The sequence below is a fragment of the Bombina bombina genome, chromosome 12 (assembly GCF_027579735.1).
Source record: "Bombina bombina isolate aBomBom1 chromosome 12, aBomBom1.pri, whole genome shotgun sequence".
Lineage (NCBI taxonomy): Eukaryota > Metazoa > Chordata > Amphibia > Anura > Bombinatoridae > Bombina > Bombina bombina.
This window is the reverse complement of record NC_069510.1, coordinates 9776898-9798431: the sequence shown is the minus strand read 5'-3', so window position 1 is coordinate 9798431 and position 21534 is coordinate 9776898. Positions and strand designations below refer to the sequence as shown.

Here is a 21534-nt window from a genome sequence, read left to right as displayed (position 1 = left end):
TGGGGCGCAGTCTGGAACTCCCTAAAGGCTCAGGGATCGTGGACTCAGGAGGAGAAACTCCTTCCAATAAACATTCTGGAATTAAGAGCAATATTCAATGCTCTCCTAGCTTGGCCTCAGTTAGCAACACTGAGGTTCATCAGGTTTCAGTCGGACAACATCACGACTGTAGCTTACATCAATCATCAAGGAGGAACCAGGAGTTCCCTAGCGATGTTAGAAGTCTCAAAGATAATTCGCTGGGCAGAGTCTCACTCTTGCCACCTGTCAGCGATCTACATCCCAGGCGTGGAGAACTGGGAGGCGGACTTTCTAAGTCGCCAGACTTTTCATCCGGGGGAGTGGGAACTTCATCCGGAGATATTTGCTCAACTGATTCTTCGTTGGGGCAAACTGGAACTGGATCTCATGGCATCTCGCCAGAACGCCAAGCTCTTCCGTGCTACGGATCCAGGTCCAGGGACCCGGGAGCGGTGCTGATAGATGCACTAGCAGCCCCTTGGGTTTTCAACATGGCTTATGTGTTTCCACCTTTTCCGTTACTGCCTCGACTGATTGCCAAGATCAAACAGGAGAGAGCATCAGTGATTCTGATAGCGCCTGCGTGGCCACGCAGGACTTGGTATGCAGACCTAGTGGACATGTCGTCCTGTCCACCATGGTCTCTGCCTCTGAGACAGGACCTTCTAATTCAGGGTCCTTTCAACCATCCAAACCTAATTTCTCTGAGGCTGACTGCATGGAGATTGAACGCTTGATTCTATCGAAGCGTGGTTTCTCGGAGTCGGTTATTGATACATTAATACAGGCTCGGAAACCTGTGACCAGAAATATTTACCATAAGATATGGCGTAAATATTTATATTGGTGTGAATCCAAGAGTTACTCATGGAGTAAGGTTAAGATTCCTAGGATATTGTCTTTTCTACAAGAGGGTTTAGGAAAGGGTTTATCCGCTAGTTCGCTAAAGGGACAGATTTCTGCTCTGTCTATTCTTTTACACAAGCGTCTTGCAGAGAATCCAGACGTCCAGGCTTTTTGTCAGGCTTTGGCCAGGATTAAGCCTGTGTTTAAGACTGTTGCTCCTCCGTGGAGCTTAAACTTGGTTCTTAAAGTTCTTCAGGGTGTTCCGTTTGAACCCCTTCATTCCATTGATATTAAGCTTTTATCTTGGAAAGTTCTGTTTTTGATGGCTATTTCCTCGGCTCGAAGAGTCTCTGAGTTATCTGCCTTACATTGTGATTCTCCTTATCTGATCTTTCATTCAGACAAGGTAGTCCTGCGTACTAAACCTGGGTTTTTACCTAAGGTTGTTTCTAACAGGAATATCAATCAAGAGATTGTTGTTCCATCATTATGTCCTAATCCTTCTTCAAAGAAGGAACGTCTTTTGCATAATCTAGACGTGGTCCGTGCCCTGAAGTTCTACTTACAGGCAACTAAAGATTTTCGACAAACTTCTTCTCTGTTTGTCGTTTACTCTGGACAGAGGAGAGGTCAAAAGGCTTCGGCTACCGCTCTCTCTTTTTGGCTTTGTAGCATAATACACTTAGCCTATGAGACTGCTGGACAGCAGCCTCCTGAAAAAATTACAGCTCATTCCACTAGAGCTGTGGCTTCCACCTGGGCCTTTAAGAATGAGGCCTCTGTTGAACAGATTTGCAAGGCTGCAACTTGGTCTTCACTTCATACTTTTTCCAAATTTTACAAATTTGACACTTTTGCTTCTGCGGAGGCTGTTTTTGGGAGAAAGGTTCTACAGGCAGTGGTTCCTTCTGTTTAATGTTCCTGCCTTGTCCCTCCCATCATCCGTGTACTTTAGCTTTGGTATTGGTATCCCATAAGTAATGGATGACCCGTGGACTGAACACACTTAAGAGAAAACATAATTTATGCTTACCTGATAAATTTATTTCTCTTGTAGTGTGTTCAGTCCACGGCCCGCCCTGTCTTTTTTGAGGCAGGTTATAAATTTTAAATTATAACTCCAGTCACCACTGCACCCTATAGTTTCTCCTTTCTCGTCTTGTTTCGGTCGAATGACTGGATATGACATGTGAGGGGAGGAGCTATATAGCAGCTCTGCTTGGGTGATCCTCTTGCAACTTCCTGTTGGGAAGGAGAATATATCCCATAAGTAATGGATGACCCGTGGACTGAACACACTACAAGAGAAATAAATTTATCAGGTAAGCATAAATTATGTTTTTCAATAGCCCATCCCTTGTTGAGATGTTTCTAATCGCAAATTTACCCCCCCCCCCCAGCCATGTGATTTGCTATGCCCCACAGATATTTTTCTTGACACTCCTCCTCTCTGTGATTTTATCCCCATGCCCTGTGCAACCAATACCCACATTTCCTTCCCTTTGTAACTTGGCACACCCTGTCACTCTCCAGCACAAGGTGACATTCCGTACATTTGTAATCTGACAGATGATGTGCAGAGCTTTTCCTGAACTGATGAAAACTATTCCTACCAGTACAAACCTTAGTATTGCGTAAAGTGTCTCTGATAATTGTACTGTTCATTTCTGCAGGAACTGGTGCGTCTGATGATTGAGAAGCAGGAACACCCATCCCCCACTTCACCAGTGAAACCCACTTTACCAGCATGCAACTCAGACAGGTGAGCTCACAGCTAACCATTGCCCCACAAGGTAATTATTTGTATCACCAGCATTTTATTCTTGTAATAGCAGGGAGTGTTGTTCACTTGTGTTAATGGTTCTGGAAGCTGGTGTCTTTGTTATTAAAGGGGCCATAATACCCAAATGTTGAAACACTTGAAAGTGATGCAGTATAGCTGTAAAAAGCTGACTAGAAAATATCACCTGAACATCTCTATGTAAAAAAGAAAGATATTTCTTTCATGTAATTAGCAAGAGTCCATGAGCTAGTGACGTATGGGATATACATTCCTACCAGGAGGTGCAAAGTTTCCCAAACCTCAAAATGCCTATAAATACACCCCTCACCACACCCACAATTCAGTTTTACAAACTTTGCCTCCCATGGAGGTGGTGAAGTAAGTTTGTTCTAGATTCTACGTTGATATGTGCTTCGCAGCAGGTTGGAGCCCGGTTTTCCTCTCAGCGTGCAGTGAATGTCAGAGGGATGTGAGGAGAGTATTGCCTATTTGAATACAATGGTCTTCCTCTAGGGGATCTATTTCATAGGTTCTCTGTTATCGGTCGTAGAGATTTCTTCTCCTACCTCCCTTTTCAGATCGACGATATACTCTTATATACCATTACCTCTACTGATTCTCGTTTCAGTACTGGTTTGGCTATCTACTATATGTAGATGAGTGTCCTGGGGTAAGTAAGTCTTATTTTTTGTGACACTCTAAGCTATGGTTGGGCACTTTATATGTAAAGTTCTAAATATATGTCTTTAAACTTATATTTGCCATGATTCAGGATAATCAGTATTCCTTCATTCAGACTGTCAGTTTCATTATTTGGGATAATGCATATGAATATATATTTTTTCTTACCTTGAAAATTTTCAATTGACTATTTTTCCCTGCGGTTTGTTAGGCTCGCAGGGGCAGAAAATGCTTCATTTTATTGCGTCATTTTTGGCGCAAACTTTTTTTGGTGCAAAATTTGGTCATTTCCGGCGCCGCAGTTGACGCCGGAAGTTGTTCGTAGTTACGTCATTTTTTTTGACGCATGTGTATTCAGACCTTTTTTTGCGCCAAAAAATGTGGGCGTCGTTTTCGGCGTCAGCGGATGTGGCGTCATACTTGGCGCCAAAGATATGGGCGTTGTATTTGGTGCCAATAATGTGGCTTCAGGCAGCTGTTTCAGTTTGATTCTTCTGCTTATGTTTTCAGTTTTTTTCTTTATAAGATTAAAACTTTTTGATTTGGGTTGTGGATTATTTTCAGCAGGAATTGGCTGTCTTTATTTATCCCTCCCTCTCTAGTGACTCTTGCGTGGAAGATCCACATCTTGGGTATTCATTATCCCATACGTCACTAGCTCATGGACTCTTGCTAATTACATGAAAGAAAACATAATTTATGTAAGAACTTACCTGATAAATTCATTTCTTTCATATTAGCAAGAGTCCATGAGGCCCACCCTTTTTTGTGGTGGTTATGATTTTTTTGTATAAAGCACAATTATTCCAATTCCTTATTTTTTATGCTTTCGCTCCTTTCTTATCACCGCACTTCTTGGCTATTCGTTAAACTGAATTGTGGGTGTGGTGAGGGGTGTATTTATAGGCATTTTGAGGTTTGGGAAACTTTGCCCCTCCTGGTAGGAATGTATATCCCATACGTCACTAGCTCATGGACTCTTGCTAATATGAAAGAAATGAATTCATCAGGTAAGTTCTTACATAAATTATGTTTTTACCTCAAAAGTTTCTCAGTAGCCACATCCCATTGTAAAGGACTTCTAAGCAACAAATCAGTATGTCTGTCCCGGGACAGCAGAAGGAGCGAGCTTTCGTGCACACTCATCTTATTTCCCTATTCAGTGTAAGGAAGTTTACAATGACATCTCATGAGAGTTAAGTGAAATCTCATGAGATCACTGTAAAAGAGTTCATGACCCCAGCACTGCTGATGCTGATTGGCTGCTGTTCATTTCTTCATTTATTTATTTTTTTACCTGCAGCTGGGCAGTAACTGAGTATAATTTTTTTACACAGAACTTACTCTGCTGAGCTGAGGAGATTGTGAGGTAAAATATCTTCCAGGTGATATTTTCTTGTCAGCTTTTTACAGTTATACTGCATCAGTTTCAAGTGATTTAGCATATGAGTATTATGTCCCTTTAAGTAGCACAACTCCCCTGAGTGTCGAGCTGCTCTGTGCATCAGTGTAAGACTCCTCAGGTTCTGCAGTCACTGGATACCAGGGTGGATTTGATTTAAATAGTGGTTTTTATTTCTGGATTAATACTTTTTCAGATTATTTTTCCAGCTATATCAGATCATTACTGATGTGGTTATAGATCATTAGATTTTTATAGATAAATCATTGAAATGAATAAAATTATTGGAGGGTGAACTATCTCTAGTTTAATAGGCTAATCATTCATATTTGATTAATTTTTCATCTGTATTTTATTGGAAGGAAAAAAAATAACAATTACCTTAATAATAACAACAATTTAAATAGTTATGTTTAACTAAAACAATAACATTATATTTCATTTTTAATGCTGCCTCTCCCACCTCACACTTATTTCCTTGTGCAGATCTATTTCCCTACAAACAATCTTCTATTCATTCAGCTTCTTAAAACCTAGTATGGGGTGATTCTGTGTAATTGATGTGCAGGGGAGCAATGACATTTAAAGGGACAGTAAAGTCAAAAATAAACTTTCATGATTCAGGTAGAGCAGCAATTTTAAGCAACTTTCTAATTTACTCCTATTCATTTTTCTTCATTCTCTTGGTAACTTTATTTGAAAAAGCAAGAATGTAAGCTTAGGAGCCGGCCCATTTTTGGTTCAGCACCTGGGTAGCGTTTGCTCATTGGTGTCTAAATGTAGCCACAACTCGGCAAATGCTACCCAGGTGCTGAATCAAAAATGGGCCAGCTCCTAAGCTTACATTCTTGCTTTTTCAATTAAAGATACCAAGAAAATAAAGAAAAAATGATAATATGAGTAAATTATAAAGTTGCTTAAAATCTAATTTTAACTAGACTATCCCTTTAATGACATTGATAGAACTGTTATCACACACAGATCCTGAACATCAGGCGGATCTCAGCAGCTCACTAGATCTGATTTTCAGCTGCTGCTCTTCACCAGGTCCCATGTGCAGCATCACCACAGCTACTGCTCTCTCACCACCAACAGACCCACAGCTTTCAAACACTGTGACCCCATTTTATTCACTTTTGTGTCTCTTGCGTGCCCTCAACAATCTATATATCATTTTAGTTATGCTCTGACAAAGTGAACCTTCCTGCACACTCCTCCCCAGCCGTGGCATGCTGAGCTGACTTGCTATCTGCACACTCCTCCCCAGCCGTGGCATGCTGAGCTGACTTGCTACCTGCACACTCCTCCCCAGCCGTGGCATGGTGAACTGACTTGCTATCTGCACACTCCTCCCCAGCCGTGGCATGGTGAGCTGACTTGCTACCTGCACACTCCTCCCCAGCCGTGGCATGCTGAGCTGACTTGCTACCTGCACACTCCTCCCCAGCCGTGGCATGCTGAGCTGACTTGCTACCTGCACACTCCTCCCCAGCCGTGGCATGCTGAGCTGACTTGCTACCTGCACACTCCTCCCCAGCCGTGGCATGGTGAGCTGACTTGCTACCTGCACACTCCTCCCCAGCCGTGGCATGCTGAGCTGACTTGCTACCTGCACACTCCTCCCCAGCCGTGGCATGCTGAGCTGACTTGCTACCTGCACACTCCTCCCCAGCCGTGGCATGCTGAGCTGACTTGCTACCTGCACACTCCTCCCCAGCCGTGGCATGGTGAGCTGACTTGCTACCTGCACACTCCTCCCCAGCCGTGGCATGCTGAGCTGACTTGCTACCTGCACACTCCTCCCCAGCCGTGGCATGGTGAGCTGACTTGCTACCTGCACACTCCTCCCCAGCCGTGGCATGCTGAGCTGACTTGCTACCTGCACACTCCTCCCTAGCCGTGGCATGCTGAGCTGACTTGCTACCTGCACACTCCTCCCCAGCCGTGGCATGCTGAGCTGACTTGCTACCTGCACACTCCTCCCCAGCCGTGGCATGGTGAGCTGACTTGCTACCTGCACACTCCTCCCCAGCCGTGGCATGCTGAGCTGACTTGCTACCTGCACACTCCTCCCTAGCCGTGGCATGTTGAGCTGACTTGCTACCTGCACACTGTTCCTATTCATCTGCGGTTCATTGGAGTAGAACTTGTGCTTTGCATGTCTATTTGCTGTACAGATTTACAATATTGCTTCTACTCCTCTCCCCTCAATGTCTCTACACAAAACTATGCCTTGCCCATCTCTGTCCTCCACCTCTGATTTCCACCGGCCTCTTACACAAGACTTTACCTTCCACGTCAGAAATAAAAGCAACTGAATTTAAAAATGAAATTTATTCTTACCTGATAAATTTATTTATTTCTTGACATGATGAGTCCACGGATCATCTAATTACTATTGTGATATTCATCTCCTGGCCAGCAGGAGGCGGCAAAGAGCACCACAACAAAGCTGTTAAATATCACCTCCCTTCTATCCAACCCCAGTCATTCGACCGAAATAAAGGAGAGAAAGGAAGCAACAAGGTGCAGAGGTGCCTGAGGTTTATAACCTAAGAAAAAATATCCTGTCATCAAAAACAGGGTGGGCCGTAAACTCATCGTGTCAATAAATAAATAAATTTATCAGGTAAGCATACATTTTATTTTCTTTCTAATGACACGATGAGTCCACGGATCATCTAATTACTATTGGGAACCAATACCCAAGCTAGAGGACACAGATGATAAGGGAGGGACAAGACAGGGAACCTAAACAGAAGGCACCACCTGCTTGAAGAACCTTTCTCCCAAAGAAAGCCTCAGCCGAGGCAAAAGTATCAACCTTATAGAATTTTGAAAAAGTATGTAGAGAGGACCAAGTTGCAGCCTTGCAAATCTGTTCTACAGAAGCTTCATTTTTGAATGCCCAGGAAGAGGAAACAGCCCTCGTAGAATGAGCCGTAACCTTCTCGGGAGGCTGCTATCTAGCAGTTTCATAGGCGAAGCAAATTATTCTCTTCAGCCACAAAGAAAGAGAAGTAGCCGTAGCTTTCTGCCCCTTACGTTTCCCAGAGAAAACTACAAACAGAGCAGAAGACTGACGAAAACCCTTAGTCGCCTGTAAATAGAATTTCAGAGCACGAACCACGTCTAGGTTAAGGCAGAAGATGTTCCTTATGAGAAGAAGGATTAGGACATAAAGAAGGAACAACAATCTCCTGATTACTGTTCCGATCTGAAACTACTTTAGGAAGAAAACCCAATTTAGTACGTAAAACAACCTTATCCGAGTGAAAGATAAGATAGGGAGACTCATGCTGTAAAGCCGAGAGGTTCAGAGACTCTAGGAGCAGAAGAGATAGCAACAAGAAACCAAACTTTCCAAGATAACAACTTAATATCTAAGGAATGCATAGGTTCAAAAGGAGCCTGCTGAAGAACTTTAAGAACAAGATTAAGACTCCAGGGAGGAGTAACAGGTTTGAACACAGGCCTGATTCTGACCAAGGCCTGACAGAACGATTGAACATCTGGTACCTCTGCCAGACGTTTATGTAACAAAATAGATAAGGCAGAAATTTGACCTTTCAAGGAGCTTGCTGATAACCCCTTCTCCAATCACTCTTGGAGAAAAGATACAATCCTAGGAATCCGAACTCTACTCTAACAGGCCCATTTATCAAGCTCCGTATGGAGCTTGAAGGGCCGTGTTTCTGGCGAGTCTTCAGACTCGCCAGAAACACAAGTTATGAAGCAGCGGTCTAAAGACCGCTGCTTCATAACCCTGTCCGCCTGCTCTGAGCAGGCGGACAGGAACCGCCGGAAATCAACCCGATCGAATACGATCGGGTTGATTGACAGCTCCCTGCTGGCGGCCGATTGGCCGCGAGTCAGCAGGGGGCGGCGTTGCACCAGCAGCTCTTGTGAGCTGCTGGTGCAATGTTAAATGTGGAGAGCGTATTGCTCTCCGCATTTAGCGAGGTCTTGCGGACCTGATCCGCAGTGTCGGATCAGGTCCGCAAGCCCTTTGATAAATGGGCCCCCAAGAGTAGCCTTTGGAATCGCACCAATACAGATATTTAAGCCAAATCTTATGGTAAATTTTCCTGGTAACAGGCTTGCGAGCCTGAATCATAGTCTCAATGACCTGATCTGAAAAACCACACCGGAGCAATGAGAATCACAGACGCCCTCTTTTGCTTGATCCGAGCAATGATCCGAGGAAGGAGAGCGAACGGAGGAAATAGGTATGCAAGATTGAAATTGCAAGGAACTACCAGAGCAGATGAGCAGATGCAATTCCCATTCCCCCGGGTGAAAGGGCTGTCTGCTCAGAAAATCCGCTTCCCAATTGTCCACTCCTGGAATGTGGATCGCAGATAGACAACAGTTGTGGGTCTCCGCCCACTGAATAATCTTGGACACCTATTTCATGGCCAAAGAGCTCAGAGTTCCACCCTGATGGTTGATGTAAGCCACTGAGGTTATGTTGTCCGACTGAAATCTGATAAAACGGGCAGAAGCTGAGGCCAGGCCAGAAGAGCATTGAAGATTGCTCTTAGCTCTAGAATGTTTATGGGGAGAACAGATTCTTCCCGAGTCCATGTCCCCTGAGCCCTTAGAAGGCCCCAGACTGCTCCCCAACCTGTCAGGCTGGCTTCTGTAGTCACTATCACCCAGATAGGTCTGCAAAAACAGGTTCCCTGGGAGAGATGATCCTGAGACAACCACCAAGGAAGAGAATCTCTTGTCATCTGATACAAATGAATTCACGGAGGCAGATCTGCGTAATCCCCGTTCCACTGTCTGAGCATGCATAACTGCAGAGGTCTGAGATGGAAACGAGCAAAAGGAATAATATCCATGACGGCTACCATGAGCCGATTACCTCCATACATTAAGCTACTGATGACGGAGGAGAGGACTGAAGAGACAGACAAGATTAGAAAATCTTGGATTGTGACAACACATCCTTTTTGTCAGCGGATTCCAGACAGACAGTCTTGTGTATATAACATTCCTTGTTGCGGGACTTCCGGCTGTGGGTGGGGCCAGCAGGTAGCACGCAGGTAGTGTGCTGGTAGCTACCTACGGCTCTATTCTCCTAGGCGATAGGAACACTACTATTCAGCAGCCGCCCGTTGTTAGCCTTGTCCTAAGAAAAGGTATTGGGACTGGCTAGTGATCCTCGGATCTCGGATGGGAAGTCAGCAGAAGGCATAACTGCTCTGTGGCTAGGAGCACCTGGAGAAGCTGCCCTGTTTCTCTGGTAAATCACTTTGATACACATAATCATCTGTGGCAAGGCAAAGATGGAAGTCTGATGCTATATGCAAACCCTGTAACCTGAAGCAAACCTTCATTTTCAACGGGCGCCTCAAGGTAAATAAAGAAGAATAAGCAGCACCGAAGTTAGACTACGCTGCTCCTCCTGACTACCTGCAGTAGAGCTTGGAAGGCAAGCAAAGGGACGGATACCCTTCTCTGCAGCTGCAGTGCATTTGGAGACTAAGAAAGCCTTACCGGTACAAATTGCTGCGGAGCTGTGCATCAAGGACGTTACAGTGTGACTGATGTTCTTCTACAGCGATCCCCCTTGCGAAGCTCTCAAGTGTCTGAGGGGCTTGACCGGACTGGGGGGCAAGTGTTTCCGTTTTCCTGGACAAAACGGTTGTTGCTCACAGGTCTCTTTAAACAAGCTGTGAATCTTGGAGACAGCGTATTGTAGAAGCCCCGCGCAAACCTGCAAGACCGCGGGCAACACCTAAGGAGGCAGTAAACCCGGTGTTCTCTGGAGATCAACCGCACCTGGTGGCGGCACTTACATAAGCATGGTCGAGTAAGAGACACTTGCTTGGTTTAGAGGCCCCAGAGGAATACCAGCAGACGGAGGTAAACCTATCTGTGAACTGATGGTGCTTAAGCAAGTTCCATTGTAGTCACTATGGCTGTATGTTGGCTGGTTTAGAGCCCTGGTTATACTTTCCCTATAAACCGGCTGGCAGCATATTCGTGGTCCCTAATTGAGAGCAAGCAGTGGTACAAGAGAAATCCTTCAACAAAGGTCGGATTTGTGTCATAGGACAAAGAGAATCTTATTTCAGGTACTTTTTTTCATCTTTATCTTTGGCGGATATATTGATAGAATAAGCCCCTTTTTCTGGAGTGAGCCTAAAGGGATTTTGGCTGCGGGCTAGGACATAAAGTAGGGCTGTTGGTGGCTCACGTAAAGATATAAAGTAAAAGGAAAGAAAACCTGAATCTGTGTGGTATAGTCATTTTTAGCTAGTTTTTTTTCTTTCCATCAGAAGCACCGGTAAATGTATAGTTAAAAGAAAAAAAAAAAATGGGGACGTTTACCCGGATTACAAAGACTAACTAAATGTATCTGTGTGATTAGATACTATTTGTAACAATATACATGCTAGTAACATAAGAATGTAACTTAACTGGTTAAGGAATAAGAAGCACTGTAATTGCCCTTTTCTTTTGTCTAAATTTGAAAATGGTGTTAATATTGACTAGGCTTCTGTAACTGTGAAAATTTAAAAGTACAAGCTTGGAGTGGTTGGTGTGTCTAAAAGTATAAGATATCTGAGAATAACAATTAGAGGCACAAAGTATTTAGTGATAAATTTGAGCCCTCTTCTTTTTTTTTTTTTTTTTTTTCTCTTTGTTTTTCTTTCACTGTTTTCACCTTTTTTTTTTTTTTTTTTTTTTTCTTTCTCCTTCACAAGTTATTTATTTATACACTTGTTATTTAGCACTTATTTTAACATTTTTTGAGTTTGGTTGTCCTTTGTAATTTAGCATTTATAGCTACACTAGCACTGAATTATAATAAGTGGCCGTGTAGCCACCCAGTCACAGAATTTTTTTTTCTCACTACACACACATATAATATTACGGTGAATGGACAGATTTATTACATATCCAAAAGGTTCTTCACCTAAAATGCCACCAAAACAAAAAGATAAGAGGGGCAACGTTAAAAATATGGAAAATGTACTTGATGCCTCACAAGATCAAGGAGCGGTCAATTTGGGTGTTAGTGATATGACAGAATTTGCAGCTCAAGTAGCGAAGCTGATGACCCCACATTTAGATCTAATTAAATCCGAAATTAAAGCAGAGATTTTTAGTTTAAAAGATGAAATTAGACAATTTACGGCAAGGTTAACGGAGGTGGAGACTAGGGTCTCAGAGGCGGAGGACAGAATAAACACTCATAGCTCTGATATCACTGTTCAAGGGAAAATTATCTTGCAATTGCAAGAACGTCTAGAAGACCTTGAGGATAGGTCGAGGCGCAATAATTTACGGATCATTGGCCTCCCCGAAACAGTGGAATATCAAGATTTGCTTCATTTTGTATCTGTCACCCTCCCTCAGGCCCTTATGATTCCTCCTCCTCCTACACCTTTCTTGATCGAGAGAGCGCATAGAATAGGCCCTCCTAAGGATAGTAACACTTTACCAAAAGCTAGAACTGTTATTTTCAAGTTTGTGAATTACCAGGACAAGGTTTTATATTTGAACTATTACAGGAAAATGAGATCTGTCCTTATTGATAATAACAAAATCCTGATCTTTCAAGATTTTTCGGCAGAGACTATGGCCAAAAGGAAAGTAATGTCTCCCTTTTTTGCGAAATTTACAGAAGCCGAGTGTACTGTTAGACTTGTTTACCCAGCTAAACTTCTAATTACCAAGGCAGGCTGCTCTTATACAGCAAATAATAGCAAGGAAGCTTGGGCATTATGTAGAGAATTTGGGATAATCTGACTTTTAGATAGAAAGAAACAGATAAAACTACTGTAAATCTATTGTCCGATATATTGATGAATTATGTGGGATTTATCTCTGAACTATGGTCAGGGTTTTTTTGTTTTTTTTTTTCTCTTATGTCACAGAGTGCTAGAGATATATGGCAAGGTCCAAAAAGAAGAATTTTTAATGTTGTTTTTTTGCATGATACCATGGCTTGGTTTTTTTTTGTTTTTGCTTATTATCCCACAGAGTGCTAGAGACACAAGGCAATGTTTAAAGGGAGGAAAGTTTAATGTTGGTTGTTGTGTGATTTTTTTTTTATTTTTTTTTTCTCTTTCTCCTCCTCCCCTTCCTCCTCTCTCCAACCATGCTCTCCCCCGCGTCCCTCTCCGCTGCAAATTTGTTTATTATGTTATTTTTAGGAGTACAACGTATTTTATTTTTTTACTATGGCAGTACCATTTAAGTTAACCTCCTGGAATGTCGGAGGTATAACCTCCCCAATTAAAAGAAAAGCAATAATCAAACAGTTGGCTAAAACCAGAACGGATATTGCTTTCTTACAGGAGTTACACTTAACGGCTACTGAAATTCCGAAACTCCAGACCAACTGGGTAGGGGAAGTGATTGCTGCCCCTTTTAATGCTCGCAAAAGGGGAGTGGCAATTTTATTGAACAAAAGATTTGACTATAAGATAGATTCTTCCATTATAGATCCAGAAGGGCGGTTTGTAATTGTAGAGCTAACACATAATAAGACTCAATATGTATTATGCAACTTATATGGACCTGACAATATTGATAAAGTGTTCTGGGACAAACTAGTTATACACCTTCATAAATTTATAGGCCAGAACCTTATTATAGCAGGGGACTTTAACTTAATAGCAGATCCTTCTCTTGATAGGGTTAAAAGAGCAAATAACTCTATGCCTGATAGAAAGACCCGTATTCTTCAGAGATTATGTTCACAATTGGGACTGATAGACATCTGGCGGTTACAGAACCCGGATCTGAGATCCTATACGTGCATGTCAAAAGGCCAGCAGGCACTCTCTAGGATTGATTTCTTTCTGATTGCTGAACCTCTGATTGGCCTAGACTGGGAAGCGGAGATAGGGGAAATAGTGATCTCAGATCACGCTATAATCTCATTAACATGTAACTCTCCAAGGCCAGATAGGGCAATGAATCAATCTATATGTTTTCCAAAATACTTAATGAATAATTTAAAATTTAATAATTGGTTGATTGAGCAGTGGCGAGAATATGTGAGGTATAACCGAGACTATGAAAGCAAACCTGAAGTGTTTTGGGAAGCAGCCAAAGCTGTGTTAAGAGGCAAAGTAAAGGCGTATCTATGTAAAATGAAAAGGAAATCTAGGACACAAGAAATCCAACTATCCCATCATGTTAAGAACACATATAGCACATACCTTGCGGATCGCTCGACCCTTCACTGGCGGAAATGCATCTCCGCTAAATCCACTCGAGATGTTTTTATTAAACAGAAAACTAGAGCAGAAACACAAAGGCAAAAAGCCCTCTATTGTGGATATGCGGGTAGATCCGCTAAATTTGTGGCGAGATTGATCAAATTTAACAGAAACAAGATAAATGCCATCAGAAAGGGAACCGAGAGATTCACTTGTAGCAAAGATATTGCCAGAGTTTTTTATGAGTTTTTTTCGGAACTATATGGGGCAGAAGAGCAAGAGATAACAACTGAGACATTTTGGGGCAAATTTAAGGTTCCTAAAATCCCCTCTGAGAGCTTAGCAGAAATTAATGCTCCAATTACTATAGAGGAAATTTTGGAAGCAATTGCAGCTGCTAAGAATAATAAGGCAGCAGGTCCTGATTGTCTGCCTTCTGAATTTTACAAGATCTTGCAGTTACATATCGCTCCATCTTTAGTTAAGCTATTTAATTATTATTTTATTGAACATAATAAGTGCTCTCCTTATTTTGCAGCAGCAGTAATTTCTCTAATTCCAAAAAAAAACAAAGATCCTGAGTCGCCCGGTTCATATAGGCCTATATCAGTTTTGAATGGCGATTATAAATTGTTAACATCGATTCTTGCAAAACGACTAAAACCGCACCTCGGCTTAATAATTCATGAGAACCAAGCAGGGTTCATGGCTGGGAGGAACCCCACCAGGAGCACTCGTAAGATTATGACATTAATTGATTATTTCTGGTACAAGTTTAGCACAACTAGGCATAACACGATGACAGATCTAGCGCTTTTAACCGTCAACGCGGGGAAGGCATTTGATCGCGTCTCATGGAAGCACTTATTTTTTTCCTTAGAGCAGTTTGGACTGAAGGGACATGTGCAGGAAATGATACGTATTATATATTCAACCCTGATCTCCACATTGCTTATCAACGGAGATTTATCACAACCAGTGAAATTACACAGGGGCACACGTCAAGGATGCCCCCTATCCCCGTTACTATTTAACATCTCACTGGAACCACTAGCAACAATTAGACAAGATACGAATTGGGACACAGAAACTGGTTCTACTGATGTATGCAGACGATATACTGCTCTGTCTAAGCAATATTAATAAGAATCTTCCGATATTTTTGGATACAGTTGATATCTTTGGTAAGATTTCGGGTTTTAAAATTAATCTATCCAAGTCGGAACTTCTCTGGTTAAATAAAAAAGCTCGAACAATAAAACATCCTTTCAGAGAATCTGCACACATAACTTATTTAGGGATCCTATTAAACCCAAACCCACAAGAATGGTATAAGCTGAATTATAACAAATGTTTTCTAGAATGTAAGGAAAAAATGGAAGACTGGATAAACCTCCCTATTTCTTTATCCGCTAGAGTCACGCTTATAAAATCTATTTTGTTCCCTAAAATATTTTACCTCATTCAGAATATTCCATTACATATTCACAAAAAAGACATAGTAAAATACAATAAGGCTTGCTCTAGATTTTTATGGCAAGGGTCTAAAGCACGAATTTCGGTAGTACGATTGATGAATAATCTAGAAGCGGCTGGGTTGGCACTACCTAATATATCTCTTTACAGTCTAGCGGCACGGGTTAAAGTGGCAGTGGACTGGATGACAAGACAGGATCAAGTATCCCCAATAGAATGGGAAACTGCATTAATAGCCCCTTATCGTTTAGATGCTATCTTACATTGCCCAATCACAGCTTTACCAACGCAGATTTTTATGTTAGAAACTTTTAAAAATATCATTATAGCGTGGCAAAAGTTCTGTGTGTGCCTCGATATTTCGCCACATGTGTCTAAATATTTATCTATCACTGGGAACCCGATCTTTATGCCAGGAATTACAGATGAGGTTTTCAGATCTTGGTCCAGTAAAGGGTTAGTGTATGTAGTGCAAATGATGAATACAGACTCAGAGTTTTTAACATTCGGGAAAATTAGTAACCAATTTGGATTATCAAACAAAGAATTTTATGCCTACTTACAGATAAGGCACCTTATATATGAACTAAAAAAAAATTATGGGACTGAATGGTCATTATGTGAGCTCCAAAGCAGAATCAACAACTTTCAAAGGGGGATCTACTCTATCGCCCCGTTCTATGCCCTTCTTACTTATGAGTCAGACGTAGTTCAAATAAAGCATATTGTGACTATATGGGAAAAAGTTTTCCCACAAATAGATAAGGAAGTAATAGAGAATGCTTTTAAGGTGATACAGAAAAGTTGGGTACAAACTACGTGGAGAGAAACCCAGATTAAAGTGGCGTTAATGGTATATTTAACTCCGACAAAATTAACCAAATGGTATAAGACAATGATTAGATGTCCTAGATGCAGCTCAGCTGAAGCAGATATGTTGCATTGTTTCTGGGCATGCCCCAAAATTGCCCAATTTTGGGCCAAGGTAATATACTGGACGAAAACAACCCTTAAAATAGAATACGTTGTACTACCTATAGAAATATTTTTTCTAGTGAAACCACAAACCGTGGTTATGAATCATAAAATGATTAATATAATTATATTACTTGGACGTAATTTAATATTAAGAGCGTGGAAGGCTAAGTCAGCACCAAGTTTAAAGGAATTCAAGAATGCACTGACCGCCCACTATACATTTGAACAACATAGTTTACAGAATCCAACAGATACCCAGCTAGCCAGGTTTTTTAAAGAGTGGAAAAATTTTATTTTCTCCTTTCCGGAGGAGACACAAAAGGCCTTAGTTAGGCCATTTAAAAACTCGACTTATCTTCAACTTCAAGTTTTAGCGGGACATCTTCCAGGTACTTGGATAAGCGATAATGAGGATCGACCCAGAGTAATATATGGGGTCGAGGGGGTGGAGAGGAGGGGAGAGAGAACATTTTCTTTCCCTTTTTTTTTTTTTTTTTTTTGTCGAGTTTGTTTTATTAAAGATAAAAATTTTATTTCAATTTGTACAACATTAAGGAATTATAGGGATAATGAAGGTTAATTTGTCTAGATTAGAGCTTACTGGTCTACTTGGGGCCCTGCGTGGCGCACAAGGTAACTGATTTGTATATATGTACACCTTGTTGAATATCAATAAAAAAGTTTAAGAAAGAGAAGAAGAAAAAAGAAAAGAAAAAAAAAAAAAAAAGAAAAAAAAAAGAAAATCTTGGATTGTCTGACCTCCGTCAGAAATATTTTCATCGAAACAGAATCTATTATGGTTCCCAAAAAGACTACCCTTGTAGATGGAATTAAGGAACTCTTTTCCAGATTCACCTTCCAACCGTGAGAGCACAGGGAGGATACAATCATCTCTGTGTGGGAGCTTGCTAGATGAAAAGACTGGGCCTGAACAAGAATGCCATCCAGATAAGGCGCCACTGCAATACCCTATAACCGGAGCACTGCCAAAAGAGATCCCAGAACCTTAGAAAAAATTCTGGGAGCTGTAGCTAGTCCGAAAGGAAGAGCCACAAACTGGAGAAAAGGTTCTGTGGAGAAAAACAAATCTCAGAAACTTGTGATGATCCCTGTGGATGGGAACATGAAGGTACGCATCCTTTAAATCTACTGTTGTCATAAATTGACCTTCTTGAACTAAGGGAAGAATGGAACGAATAGTTTCCATTTTGAAGGATGGTACTCTGAGGAATTTGTTTAGACTCTTAAGATCCAAGATTGGTCTGAAGGTTCCCTCTTTCTTGGGAAGCACAACCCGATTGGAGTAAAATTCCAGACCCTGCTCCTGTACTAGAACAGGAACTATCACTCCCGTTTCGGATAGATCCACAACGTAAGAACGCCTTTCTTTTTATCTGGTCTACAGATAATCTAGAGTGAAGAAATCTGCCCCTGGGGGGAAAGGTCTTGAATGTTTTGTAGAGGGAGAAGAAGGGTTACCCTTGAAGTTCCGAAAGGAACGAAAATTACTCTGACGTCCCTTCTGCTTATTTCTTATTCTGTGGAAGGAAATGACCCTTTCCTCCTGTAATGTTAGAAATAATCTCAGCCAAAGCTGGGCCAAACAAGGTCTTAACCTTGTAAGGAATAGACAAAAGCTTAGACTTAGACGACACATCTGCAGACCAAGATTTTAGCCATAAAGGTTTTCGAGCCAGAATGGCAAAACTAGAAATCTTTGCTCCCAACTTGATAACTTGAAGGGAAGCATCAGAAATGAAATAATTGGCCAATTTAAGAGCCCTGATCCTGTCCTGGATCTCTTGTAAACCCTGGTGAACATACATTTTCTTAAGAAAACCCTCCAGTTTCTTATCCATAGAGTCCTTAAAAGAACAGCTATCCTCTATGGTAATAGTAGTTCTCTTCGCTAAAGTGGAAATTGCCCCTTCCACCTTGGGGACCGTTTGCCAAGACTCCTTGATAGAGTCATCAATGGGAAACATCTTCTTAAAAATAGGAGAAGGAGAAAAAGGAATGCCCGGCTTCTCCCATTCCTTAACAATAATTTCTGAAGCCCTATCTGGTACGGGAAAACATTCCAGCATGGAAGGTACATCATAATACTTGTTAAGTTTACTAGACTTTTAGGGTTGACAATGACAGTAGAGTCAGAGTCGTCCAGAGTAGCCAAAACCTCCTTGAGTAGTAAACAGAGGTGTTCCAGCTTAAACTTGAAAGGTACAACTTCAGTATAAGAGGAAGGAATTACACTGTCAGAATCTGAGATTTCACCCTCAGATGCTATCGAAAAATCCTCATCAGATTTATGAGAGGAAACATTCGGAATAGCCACGACCGAATCGGATACCTTACGCACTGATTGTTTAGACTTCCTCTTGCGCTTTCCCTGTAGCATGGGAAAAGCAGACAACGCATCAGAAACTGCAGAAGACATGAGGGAAGCAATGTCTTGCAAGGAGACCCCAGCCGGAGCTTGAGAGGAAGCGCAGGGCACTGAATTAATGGGTACTAAATTTTGGGACACCTGAGGAGAAAAAAAAGAATCCTGGACAGCATCTGTCTTAGACAATATAGGCTCAAAAAATCTATCCTTAAGATTTAATGTTCTCTCAACACGAGGAACAAAAATGAATTGGTGGTTCAATATTAGCATTTAAACATAAAGGACATCTGTAATCTGTAACAGAGTCTTGGTCCATTTTAACAGAATAAATATAAATAATTAAATTATGAACAATTTAAATAAAGAAAAAAAAACTTTACTGTTTTTACTTTACTGTTGAAACTGCTTTATTTTTTGAACAAATACAAAAATGAAACTGCTTTATTTTACAATATATTGAGTAATAAAAACGTCTTAATAACAGCTCAAACAGTCTCTACTGCTGAGGTGCCTATTTAAAAAGAAACTGCTTTATTTTTTAAAACCGGAATCCAAACTGGAGCTGTTTCAGTAATGACAGGCTAACAAATGACAGTTAAACTTGAAAAACGATAAGATGCAGATATCTCTCCTTCATACACAGGAAGTGAGAGAATAACAAATGCGCAATAGAAACATTTTTACCTCACACAAGCCGTCGTGGGTGTGTCAAAAATAACATCTCAGCAGACATCTTAATGCAAAAACGTTAATAAAACCACCAAATTGAGCCAAGTTTTCCTCAAGTCCCCAGTGCCTGCAATATTACCATACATAATCCCCTTACAACACTAGGAGTAATGTATTAAATATCCCTGTTAGGGAAATAGTAAAGTGCCATGTCTTTTCCTTAAAGCTGCTTAAGAAAATAAATTAGCACTTACCTCAATAATCTGCCTGGCAGCAAGCAGCTCACTAGGTTTGCGAGGTCCTTTCCCTTACATGGACCTTTGGAAAATAATAAGCTTGAGAAAGGGCTTAGTGTTAGCCCGAAATGTTGCTTTACTGGTCCCTGTATGTAAAATAAAGGTAATTTGATTCACCACAGCTGGAGACTACTTTTCTATTCGAAAATAATAAGGGCAGCAACTTTTATTTAAATATGAGGGAGGCTCAGTGAGAATTATGTCCCACAAGTTTCCTTTGCTTAAAAGCCACCAATGCTCTACTGAAGAGACTGAAATTGACTACAGCTACACCCTGGAGTAAAAACAGCACATACTAGTACTGCAAATAAAATAATAAACTCTTGATTAAAGAATCTTTTCAGACACCTAACTTTACCACTTCCTTACACTAAGGTAGGCAAAGAGAATGACTGGGGTTGGATAGAAGGGAGGTGATATTTAACAGCTTTGCTGTGGTGCTCTTTGCCGCCTCCTGCTGGCCAGGAGGTTAATATCCCAATAGTAATTAGATGATCTGTGGACTCATTGTGTCATTAGAAAGAAATTAAATAACCATTTCCCTGCACCAGCAGTTCATATTGCTGCTAAGTGATCACAGAGACCAGGCCCAGCCTACCCTGAATCTCATCTGCTTGGCACCTGTATGAGAATCTCTCTTATACTTTGTTGTTTGTTGGAGGCATCAGAGAATGTTGACCACAGTTACACTGCACCCTTATTATTTATCACAGTGTTTGCCTTATTTTCTTGCCTCTCTTCTCCTTCAGCACCACGGAGCTGCCCCTGTCAGATCGTGAATTGGAGATCCTCAGCAGGACACCGGAGCCCGCGTGCAGAGATGCACAGACAGATTGTCTTGAGACAGAGGAACCGGCTCCACCAAAACCTCCCCTTCCTGGTATCCGCGTAATGGAAATCAGGTTTGTAGCGACTTCAAATAAATGGCGTTTTGATTTCATTTCCTGTGATAAATCAGGGGCCGCCATACCCAGTGTTTATTATTTGAGTGTGAATCAATATGAAAAGACAAGAGCCTGTTGCTCACCTTAGTGCAAGTCATTTCCCAGGCGCAAATAAAGGAGAATGCGTGATGAGCACTATTTTGTAAATAACATTTAAAGGGACATTGCACAATAAAAGAGTAAAGGTAAAGACTTTATTGCACAAAATCACTGCTAAAAGCATAATTATTGTATTTTAGATCATTTACTTGTATTGATAGAAAGATATAATATATACATTGTTACTGACTAATAGTGTTTTTGTGTTTTCCCTGGAAAAGCTTTCTATTCTGTTTGCAAAGCACTCAACTTACTGCACTTAGTAAAGACAGACTTGTGTTTTGTTTTGTCTCCTCTGATGTCCCTTCACCTTACTGCATCCTGGTAATGATAGTACCAGACCTCGAGAGCCGCACAAGTGTCCTATTTATATAGCGTAGCCCATCACATATTCAGCATTTGCTTTTTACAAAATGGAGAGCAGTAGAAGAGATCTGGAATAATGATGTAAATATGTAAAGAAGCTTAGTGCAGTAAGGTAAATGTGTCATGGTAAGGGTCTAAATGGAGCTTGATACACACAGAAGTCAAAAGTGAACAAACTGCGAAGAGGCAGCTAGAACTTATTCTCATTTGGCTTAGCCTTGGCATCTGAGCTGTGTGTTTTCCCTTTCACAGCCCACCCCCAGCATTACCACCAAAGAAACGACAATCTGCACCTTCCCCCACACGAGTGGCAGTAGTGGCACCAATGAGCCGAGCCACCAGTGGATCCAGCTTACCTATTGGCATCAGCAGCCAGGTTAGAATAAAGATTACCAGCAT

At 41.4% G+C, this 21534-nt stretch overlaps 1 protein-coding gene across 6 annotated transcripts in view; it reads left to right on the top strand.

The window, feature by feature from the left end:
• RAPGEF1 (Rap guanine nucleotide exchange factor 1) overlaps positions 1-21534 on the top strand; it is a 270865-nt gene that overhangs the window by 115905 nt on the left and 133426 nt on the right. For all 6 annotated transcript variants that reach the window (XM_053695533.1, XM_053695530.1, XM_053695528.1 and 3 more), the window contains exons 5-7: positions 2541-2629; positions 20476-20628; positions 21388-21511. In XM_053695533.1, coding sequence (XP_053551508.1) covers positions 2541-2629; positions 20476-20628; positions 21388-21511 — 366 coding nt within the window. The remainder of the gene's footprint in view (positions 1-2540; positions 2630-20475; positions 20629-21387; positions 21512-21534) is intronic.